Genomic DNA, 11,775 nt, shown 5'->3' on the forward strand with positions numbered 1-11,775 from the left:
TGGCTGTAAAGACCGATTACAAGCGTAAATACCCTCACGGGTGTTATATTGCATAAATAATGCTTAAAGATGAAACATCAAAGATATTTTTTTTAAATGATGATCCAAATATAATTATTGCGGATGTTAGGTTCAGAAAGTTCAACGCGAGTTCAACAAATTCCTTCGCGTTCTTCAACAGATAATCCATCGAGAAATGAGAGAAATGAAAAGCTTCGACGTTTTCATTGTGCTATTCATAGTTCAGAAGTTGGTGCGGTCCTTTCTGGTCAGACGTTAATAATGTCTTCTGGCACCATTAAGGTCAGCTAAATCAAGCTTTGGCAAGAGAACCAGGAGGCAGTAACTTGGTAAAATCAGCCAGCGATACAAGTACACAATGGTGTACTCCTTTCGAAAGGCAACGTGGGAACTTTAGCATCTACAAGCAGGTTCGACCATACAAGACATCCGGCTAAACTTCCTTTTCCGAAAGAATGGGGTACGTCAAGATACGACGCACTGTTTGCAGAGAGTAAGATGAGACACGGCATCATTCATGGATGGGTGAGCATAAATGGTATTCATATTCTTCTCCTTCTTTAATGGCAACAATTATTCCCACGTTCTAGGGGGGGGGAGGGGAAGGAGGTAGGCTGGCGGACGTTTTTGAACCAAGTCTTTCACGAACCAGCTTGCCAGGCCTGACGTTCAACGAAGGTGAGGGCAGAAAATTGTAATTTGCTCAGGCTCCCAGCGATAGCTCAACTATTCTTCGCAAGGGACACAATGGAATCTTCAACGTCGAAGAACTAATGCTGGCAGAAAGGACGCCCGGGTTAACGTCCATCCGAAGCATGGCACACGCACTGATGAATCACCCTGCCTCTGAAACACCAGGATGACAGTTTATTGCACAACGCTTCGAACCCACGCGAGACAGCTGAGAGGTGAGTGTGCGTACCACTGGTATTATGGCTGGGGAATGACCATCCGGGTCCACCCACTTCTTACAACTAAACGAGTAGACTTTAAGAAAGAAAATTCCTTCTGGAGCGTCAATGCAATCAATTGCTTTGTTCCTATCTTGATCATTACTTTTTCTGCATATTATTTAGGAAATCTTACCCCATCGAATCCATCGGGACCATACTCCGTGCAGAGCGTTGGTGCTGCCTAAGCAGTCTCCTCGGCTATTGGGTACAATCCTGGATGGGTCGCCACTCCGACACAGGATACGAGCAAGTTGAAACTCATTTTGCCGACCTCACAAGGACAACAGGCAAAGTCAACCCCACCTGATATTAATTGAACAGCTGAGGGGGATTTGAACTCAGGATCATAGGATCCCAAGCCCACCACCCTAACCATTAAGCCAACCCCAGGCATACTTAGAAAACGTAACCAATGAACAATTTGTTATGAAAGACAGTTCCACAGACAATGCTGCACAAATATGCAAATGGCTATGGCAGGCAATATGCTGTCTGAAGGATTTAGAGGAGAGAAAGTTTAATATATATATATATATATATATATATATATATATATATATATATATATATATATATATATATATATATATATATATATCAAACAGCAACAGGGAAAGGTAATAGAATTGTACATTTTCAAAGAAAGTCGATCTTGGTCATAAACATCGACAGGAAGAACGATGTTTCAACAGCGGACTACAATTGTGTGGGATATGAAAGGTCATGCTACCCAACCATGAAAACACCCACATATCATCTACGACCACAGCTGTCAGGTAAATGTTGCATTGAGAGCATTCATAAAGCCACAACATCTTCAGCACAAGGTTGCTCTCAAGTTTATACAAAGGTCGTCATCATGTCACTTCTTGAATCCAAAGGTCAGCTGTCGTCACCCACTTCGGAATCGAAATGTATTATTTTGGGCTAGTAGTTTCGGTAACCCCCTCTTCCCCCCTTCATCGCCCCCAGAACCACCAAAGTTAGGCAGGAACTTAGAACTTTATCAGAGCACTGGCGGTAACACTCCTGCTCTTGGTTAAAAGGCACCGAAGGATCTTTAACTTCCACCAGCAATCAACGTTTGCAGACAGGTGCTCAGCTTAATGTCCATCTGACATTAAGCCGATCACCTGTCTGCAAACATGAATTGACAGGTCCTCGGCTTAATATCCGTCTGACATTAAGCTGAGGACCCTTCACGCAAAGCACCACTCGGACAGTTTTGAAATCGGGCCGAGAAGCGAACCCAGACTAGACGGCTCCGAGGTAAGTACGCTCGCTACCACACCATCCTGTGCTGTAGTACCGGCATACATAAATGAGGAGGGATGTGGGGAGCTGTGAAATAGACGGCACAAAACAAGTGTTAAGCTCCAAAGCAGCGGTTTAACAAGCATCTGCCGATTACCACATGCTCATTGGTCACCATTTTGTCGCTCATTTGGTGCCATTCCATCACTTCTTCACCAACACCACCTCAGTCAACACAAACCAGCAATCCCTTTCCTTCCCATTTCGATGGTTGCATAATTGTGACCTAAAAGCATGTAAAGGTTATTAAGTTATTATCATGCGCTATATAAAGTTGGGAAATTATCATGATTGTAGTTCTTAATATTATTATTATTAAATTTCGTGATCTTTCTATCACAAAAACTGTACTCAAGGAACGATCACAATGATACAATAATATTGTCAACGTTATCCATCTCGATAGAGAAACGCACAGGAATTATTTCTTTTATTGTTTCAGGTGCTGCGATGGTTTTATGGACCACAGCATGTTATTTCCTCCAAAAAATGATCTTATCCATCGGTGAGGAATTGTTCTTCACTTGAATGACCTTTAACCTCTTCCACAGTTTGCAGTCCACAGATCTATCCCCAGTGGAAAGCCTTTATATTTCCCGCGTATATCAATTGCATTTTATATTGCAAGAACCCTCTTGAAAATGTTGGACAAGTTGATAGATGCTTCAAATGATGAATGGTTCTGAATTCCTCAAGTTGTATCAAAAGCCTCTTCTTTTTTTTTTTAACACGGCAGGAAAATATGTGGTACGCGTTGTCTGTCCACACCCGATGATGGAGCGGCATGGTGATAAAGCAGTCATACTTGCAAATGTTAACACATTTTATTTTGACCGGGCACGTGATGACATCTGCGACCGGCCCGGATTACGTTTTCACTTGTGGACTTGATTCGTTGCTTTTTTCACAGGTATTTAAACAGGTTGCTTGCATTATAATTGTGACTTTGACTGGGATGTTATTGTTTCTTGGAATACCCGAAAATGTATACACTAAATCTTCAAGCAAGAGGCCGCAAAGACAGATTTAAGAGAAAGGGGTGAATGGTGAGGATACGAGTAAGAGGACAAAGTTAGAAGGTGCATGGAAGATGGCAGATTGAATAAGGGAAGAAGGGGATAAAGGTTGTTGCGGAAAGGGAGGGTGAAGGTGCTGTGAGTTTGGAGGGTGGGTGACTTGGACAACATTATGGAGGAGAAAAGGGCAATGATTTGTTTGGAGAGGATTAGGGGGTGAGAATAGGAAAAGGATTGTTGGTTTGTGATGATGGAGGTGGTGTTGGTGAAGAAGTGATGGAATGGCACCAAATGAGGGACAAAATGCTGACCAATGAGGAAGGGGTTGGAGGATGGAAAGGAAGGTGTTGGAGGGTAGAAAGGAAGGTGTTGGAGGATGGAAAGTATGGGGTTGGAAATTGGAAAGTAAGGGGTTGGAGAGTGGGGAGAAGGGGACTGGAGAGTGGGGAGGAGGGGTAAAAGAGTGGGAGGGGAGGGTTCGAGAGTGGTGAGGAGGGAATTGGAAGGTGGGGAGGAGGGGGTTGGAGAGTGGTGAGGAGGGAAATGGAGAATGGAGAGGAGGGAATTGGAAGGTGGGGAGGAGGGGCTGGACAGTAGGGAGGAGGGGGTTGGAGAGTTGTGAGGAGAAGGTTGGAGAGTGGTGAGGAGGGAATTGGAAGGTGGGGAGGAGGGGGATGGAGAGTGGTGAGGAAGGAATTGGAAGGTGGGGAGGAGGGGAGGAGGGGATGGACAGTGGAGAGGAGGGGAATGGAGAATGGAGAGGAGGGAATTGGAAGGTGGGGAGGAGGGGTTGGACAGTGGGGAGGAGGGAATTGGAAGGTGGGGAGGAGGGGGATGGACAGTGGGGAGGAGGGGAATGGAGAATGGAGGAGGGAATTGGAAGGTGGGGAGGAGGGGTTGGACAGTAGGGAGGAGGGGGTTGGAGAGTGGTGAGGAGGAGGTTGGAGAGGGGTGAGGAGGGAATTGGAAGGGAAGGAGGATGAGGGTTGTTGAGCTGTTGACTGAATTATAATCTGTTGAGCTGTTGGCACCCCCATTTCAATTTCTGGCTAACAACCTGGTAGCTGAATTTACATGTGACGTCAGCCCCACGTGCATGTTGGCGCTTTCATGGAACACAATAAGCACGAGCAGAGATGTATCTCAGAAATTCAGAAGAATGACACTTCTTTATGAAAAGTCTCAAACTCTTGAAAGATGTGCAGAAGAAAAAAGAAGTGGGTAATGATTGACCTACATGCTAAAGTATTTATTGAAGCCTTTTTTCATTTTTGTGTGACCGCACTCAAAAATATTTATGGTTAGATTTATTGTCCTCATTCTCGGTGAGATAAAGGCTTAATGCTGTGCAAGTACGATCATGGTTGGTCGAAGGCATTATCTTTGGCAAACACAGCAGTAAAACATTACCTGATGATGGTAATTTGGTTATATTTTGGTGTTATGCCAGCCAATAACATCAGCAGACATCTGCACCTTGGAAGCATCACACCCAGACCCTGAAAACAATATCATCTTTGAACTCCAGATTGACATAAGACTCATTCTAAAACATCAACCAAGGCCATCCATAATGGGTCTGCCAACAATCTAGCAACAACCATGCCATACTTGTCTGCTTGCCTGCTTGTGCACTGCTGCCATCAAGTAACATATTGCAAGTTCAGAAAACATTTTGAATAGAACATGAACTCAAATATGAGTTATGATGACCCACCTCATGTCAAACTTGAATGTCAAAATTTAGGTGTCAAAATTTTTTTTTTTAATCACCATCCCTGAGAGGCATCGTTTTATGTTCTCCTCTTTGTAAATCTGTCTTCATTTTCTTTTTGGCGTTTTACTTGGCCATCGGCATCAGCTTAGTTGTGGAAACGGCTTTGTTACTGCTCAAGAGGGAAAGGGGAGGTCCTTTGCCTGGTGTTGGCTTAATGGTTAGGGTGGTGGGCTTGGGATCCTTGGATCCAGAGTTCAAATTCCCCTCGGCTGTTGAATTAATATCAGGTGGGATTGACTCTACCTGTCATCCTTCCGAGGTCGGCAAAATGAGTGCCAGCATGCTGGTATCCTGTGGCGGAGTGGCGACCCATCCAGGATTGTACCCAATAGCCAAGGAGACTGCTTAGGCAGCACCAACGCTATGCACAGAGTATGGTCCCAATGGATGGATGGATGGATGGATGGAGGCCCTTTGCCTGGTGTTGGCTTAATGGTTAGGGTGACGGGTTTGCGATTCCAGGGTCCTGAGTTCAAATCCTGCTCTGCCATTGAATTAATAGCAGGTGTGATAGACTCAGCCTGTCATCCTTCCAACGTCGGCAAAATGAGTACGAGCTTGCTGGGATGATTGAGCCATTTGAGTATCCTGTGTCGGAGTGGCGACGCATCCAGAATTGTGCCCAATAGCCCAGGAGACTGCTTCGGCAGCACTGACGCTCTGTACAGAGTATGGTCCCAATGGATGGATGGATGGATGGAGAACCTTACCCAAGTAACAAGTCGTGAGCGGCGGTCCTCCACCTATCAAACGGGATCCTCCATACAGGTGGAAATCACAAGTCGGCTACACACCTCCCCACACTAAAACACCGCCAGAACAGAAGAGGCCTCACAAATAGGAACCAAACACCACTACTGAAGGAAAGATTTGAGAGACACAAAGAACTACACAGAAAGGAGACAGGACGTACAGAGCAATTCCAAAGAGGAAACCAAAGCTAAAGAGGAGAATCCAAAAAGTAAAAAAACAAAAATAAAATCGAAGATAAACACCTGCAGTTAATGGGTGTTAAAAACAAACCCAAAGTTGAAATGACAGCAGGGAAAACAAAAAAAACTATGATGGCGCCAAGGGCATGAGAAAACAAATCCAGATGTTTGAAAACAACCCAAAATATTCCACCATGAACTATAGAAACGGAAGCAGAACGTGTCATCCCCTTCTGAAAAAGATGAACGAAAACAAATCTGCAAAGGAATTTATAAAAATCAAAAAGAACACAACAAGGAGGCAGAATGCATCCAAAACTTGCAAGAGAAGAAGCAACATCTCACGGAAATGCCCCCAGTAATATTTGATGAGGAGAAAAACTTGACAACTCGCAAAAATGGCAAACTTCAAAAGTCCTGGCCCAGATGGGATTCCGAACCTCTGGCTAAAGCAACTCGATGCCCTCCACGTTCACTACGCTCAAGCATTCAATAAACTTATCCAAGGGAAATATACTTATTCAAACCTCCATATATCCGAGTGGCCAGTTTACCAGCCCCTATTTAAACCTCCATATATCCGAGTGGCCAGTTTATCATCCGCTCTTCAAACCTCCATATATCTGAGTGGCCGGTTTACCATCCGCTATTTAAACCTCCATATATCCGAGTGGCCAGTTTACCATCCGCTCTTCAAACCTCCATATATCCGAGTGGCCAGTTTACCAGCCCCTATTTAAACCTCCATATATCCGAGTGGCCAGTTTATCATCCGCTCTTCAAACCTCCATATATCTGAGTGGCCGGTTTACCATCCGCTATTTAAACCTCCATATATCCGAGTGGCCAGTTTACCATCCGCTCTTCAAACCTCCATATATCCGAGTGGCCGGTTTACCATCCGCTATTCAAACCTCCATATATCCGAGTGGCCGGTTTACCATCCGCTATTCAAACCTCCATATATCCGAGTTTGCCATCCAGCTAGTCATATTGCAAGAGGATAATGATGACCACAGCAGTGGTTTTTATACTTTTCCGTGTTAAATTAGATTTGGTTCAGGTGATCACCGAATCAGTACCTCACGAAGTAGAATGAGGTGTGCCTGTGTTGGAATTCAACAGACACTGAAATGGAATGACTGCCATACATGTAAAGATGCCGATTAAAAAAAAAAATTGGAGTGGTCTCATTTTTTTTTCCACAGCTGTATATATATATATATATATATATATATATATATATATATATATATATATATATATATATATACATACACATTATGCACAGTGTATATATATACATATATACATGTATATTATGCACAGTGTATAAATATATATACATACATGTATATTATGCACTATATATATATATATATATATATATTATACACGCACGAGGGTCCTTCTTCACAAGTGTATGTATGTATGTATGTATGTATGTATGTATGTATGTATGTATGTATGTATGTATATATATATATATATATATATATATATATATATATATATATATATATATATATATATATATATATATATATATATATATATATAAACGAGGTGTGTTCGAAAAGTATAAAACCTTAATTTTTCGTGACTAAATAAATGAAGCTGGGGAGGCGTGGTTTGGTGCATGTATGTGGGTGATCCTAATCCGTATGCGTGAATATTTTCCCTCCTGCAGAAGCTGTCAGTCGCCGACAGACCGCCGATGAGTGAGGAAGTGTAAGTGAGCCCCGTCGGATTTTCGTTTTTGACAAAATGACGGATCACTGTGGTCTCATCGCCAGTGATCACTGTGTTGAAGAAGTTGGGATCGCTGTTCACAGTCCCCAGCATGTCCTGTGCGATCTCGAAACGGAGTTGCTTCTGCTCGATCGTTAGCAGCTTTGGCACGAACTCCGCTGAGATTCTCCTTCAGCCCAAATCCTCAGTCACAATGGAATGAACGGATCCAATGCTGACGGCCGCCTCGTCTGCAAGTTCTCTGATCGTGATTCGATGATCTTGCATCAGCAGGGTCCTCACTTGGTCAATGACGATCTAATTTCGGAATGTTGAGGGCCTACCAGAACGTGCTACACTTTCTACTGATGTGCGACCATCTTTGAAGCGGTTGTACCACTCTTTTATCTGTGTGGTGCCCACTGCTTCGTTCCTGAAGGCCTGTTGAATCTTGCGGATCGCCAAGCTTTACACAAAATTTGATGCAGTAGCGTTGTTCATGTTTTTCCGTCATTTTGTCAAAAACGAAAATCCGACGGCGCTCACTTACACTTCCTCACTCATCGGCGGTCTGTCGGCGACTGACAGCTTCTGCAGGAGGGAAAATATTCATGCATATGGATTAGGATCGCCTACATACGTGCACCAAACCACGCCTCCCTGGCTTCATTTCTTTACGCACAAAAAATTAAGGTTTGATACTTTTTGAACATACCTCGTGTTTATATATATATATATATATATATATATATATATATATATATATATATATATATATATATATACATATATATATAAATATATACATATATACATATATACATATATATATACATATATATATAAATATATACATATATACATATATACATATATATATATATATATATATATATATATATATATATATATATATATATATATTCACACTCCTCAAATTGTTTTCCCTCTTTTAACCTTGTCCCCTACCCCTCCCCACAGAAATCAAACCTCCATCCAATCTGCTTAGTTTCATTTTTATCTCTGAAATAATGGGAAATCCCTTTCCTGCCCATGGGAAAGCATCAAGCATAATATGTGTGTGGATAAATATATATATATATATATATATATATATATATATATATATATATATATATATATATATATATATATATATATATATATACTGTACATATATATGGATGGATGTTTTTTCACAAATGCCTTGCTTGTGAGTATAAAGAATGGGGAGAGTGACTCCCTTGTTACTTCAATCTGGAAACCTAAGTTGGTACGTGTTATACAATTTATTTTGCATCGATACAAGGCTCATGGTGGGGGATTATGCCTGGTGTTGGCTTAATGGTTATGGTGGTGGGTTTGGGATCCTAGGATCCTGAGTTCAAATCACCCTTGGCTGTTGAATTCATACCAGGTGGGGTTGACTCTGCCTGTCATCCTTCTGAGGTCGGCAAAATGAGTGCCAGCATGCTGGTATACTGTGTCGGAGTGGTGATCTGTCCAGGATTGTGCCCAATAACCCAGGAGACTGCTTAGGCAGCACCAACACTGCACAGTATGGTCCCAATGGATGGATAGATGGTGGGGGGGGGGGGGTTGTACATAAATCACACGCAGGACAAAGACATTAGGAGACATCAATGTACTCCTACATAAATTACTAGGACATTTCCGATCAATGGACAAGCGCGTACATACCGTCATACCTATGGATGGAGATTTGAACCTGGGTCCTCCACATTTTGAGCCAGTGGTGCAAATGGGAACACGAGCAGGCTAACCTACATCTATGTTTGACTTTGGCAATCGCATCAGACACCGAATGAAGGTCATGATTCGTGTAGTAATTTCGCAGAGTAATAATAAAAAAAAATAAACAGTTTTAACACGTTTTGGGGCAACCGGTCAAGGCAACCCTAACATCAAAACATATGTAGTATGTGGTGGGTAAAACACGGTGCATAGTCAAAGTCAAGGAATATGCATGCACACACAACTGCTGCCACAACCACCACTATTATTGCGCACCCCAATTATTCCCACCTTCTTGTGGGGTCAGCAGGTGAACGTTTTTAACCCCCAAGTCTTTCACGATCTCACTGGACAGGCCTGATGTTTCGACTAAAGGTGGCAGAAGTTTGCAATTTGTTCAGTGTTCTGGCAAATGTCTCGCCTACTCTTTGCAAGACAGCAGGGGGTCTTCAACATCAACCAAATAATCCCAGCAGAAGGGAGACCCAGCTTAAAATAAGCATCAAAATGGACATGCACATCATGACGCAATGACCTGATAGCTTAATGGCCTGCCAGGGTTGGGGATTGAACCCACGCTGGACAACACAAAGGTAAGTGCACGTCTGCACCCTACTGTCTGACTGACACACACACACACACACAAAACAACCAACGACACACACATACACACACACACACACCTTGCACTTTGTAAGAATTTTTCACAATGTATATATATATATATATATATATATATATATATATATATATATATATATATATATATATATATATATATATATATATATATATATATATATATATATATATATATATATCGGGGTTTTCACGGCAGGTTTGGACACAATGAACCAAGGACCGATAGGTTGGTCGATGCCGCATCGGGATGTCCAGTAGTCGTGATTTTCATTTTTATTTTTCAGTTCAATAGTTTGTTAAATTAATGAGAAGAGTTTAAATTGTCCTTCATTGTGTCGCTTTGACGTCAAGGAGAGTGAGCGGGTATAATGATCATAAATAAATAATAATAATAATAATAATAATAATAATAATAATAATAATAATAATATTAGTAACCCAGTACGAGGTGTATGTGAACAACTCCATGCTGCGACAGGTCGACACGTAACCTCATCCACCTTCACGGAGAGACCGCAGGTTCTGTAGACCGGGAGGGTGCTCCGACAAATTATAATCGATATTAACGAGGGCCACGTTTCCATGTCAACGCTGCGAATCTTTAGTTTAATCGAACCTACACCCTCGATGAATATTCATGGACAGAATAGCTGGCGCGTCCGTACGTGTCACGGCGGGAGGACCGTGCGTCGAGGACCGAGACCCCGGCTTGAGGACGGAGACCTGCTGACAAGGGGGGGCCCAGCCCGGTTGACCGTGGGTGTGTGTCCGTGTGAGGGGGGCGGGGGGGGTAGGGGTACACCAGGGTACACGATGCAAGACCAATGACACGAAGACCCGTGCGCTCTTTACCTTTGACCTGCGCCTCGTACTCCGCCACGATCTCTTTGTCCTTCTTGAATCGAGCCGCAGAGCTCATGCTTCCGCAGCTTTGTCCTTGTCCGCGTCCCGACTCGTCGACCTCCTCGTGTGCGTCCTCTTCCGTCTCGTCACCTCGTGATCGGGTTTTGTCCACACGGGATTTCCCTGCACGTTCAGCTAAAAGGAGGAACGTGTTGAGAGCACAAGACACTCCGACACTTCCTCCGCACACGGCAACCCGGCCCGTTACTCCGTTGTCCACGACCACCGCACCCCCCCCCCCACCCCCGACTTCCCAACGGGTTCCTCTTCCCCTTTCTGCGCTCTCTCGGGCGGGCGTGGCTTCACGATTCAGCCCCGAGGCGAACACTCCTTGAGCCTGTACTCCGTCCCATCAGAATAGGACACCGAACGAATGCCGGCCATCTTTAGGGCCGCAGGGTCATCGTGAATTAGGTTGACGTTGACCACGAAGGCAGAGGACCGGTCACGTTACCATGGAGCGGCCCAGGCTTTCAGTGTTTAGGGTCGAGGCGCAAGCAAGGTGTGGGGCGTCGGGGCGATGTGCACGTAAAAACCACAGGCGGAACTCGAGGTGACCCGAGCGTGCTTGTTCCCGCGCATTTTTCGCGCACGTCGAGACGTACATCTCTCTCGCTCTCTCCCCCACCCCGTGAGGCCCGGTGAACGTGAATGGTTTGATGTTTGAATTTTAATATCCTTGAAGAGTCTCCAACGTCTAAAACGAGGGAATGAGCACAAATTGTCGTCTC

General features: G+C 43.6%; 1 protein-coding gene across 3 annotated transcripts in view; it reads right to left on the reverse strand.

The window, feature by feature from the left end:
* Nucleotides 1–11,297, reverse strand: part of LOC147019606 (SLIT-ROBO Rho GTPase-activating protein 1-like) — a 189,221-nt gene extending 177,924 nt beyond the window's left edge. Inside the window, exon 1 of one of the 3 annotated variants that reach the window (XM_085894155.1) lies at nt 10,994–11,297. In XM_085894155.1, the coding sequence (XP_085750281.1) occupies nt 10,994–11,060 (67 nt within the window). In that variant the 5' untranslated portion in view covers nt 11,061–11,297. The remainder of the gene's footprint in view (nt 1–10,993) is intronic. The other 2 variants (XM_085894152.1, XM_085894153.1) reach the window with 2 other exon arrangements.
* Nucleotides 11,298–11,775: the final 478 nt, after the last annotated feature.

Source organism: Eptatretus burgeri, chromosome 9, assembly GCF_056783735.1.
Source record: "Eptatretus burgeri isolate ZD-2024b chromosome 9, Ebu_testis_v1, whole genome shotgun sequence".
NCBI lineage: Eukaryota > Metazoa > Chordata > Myxini > Myxiniformes > Myxinidae > Eptatretus > Eptatretus burgeri.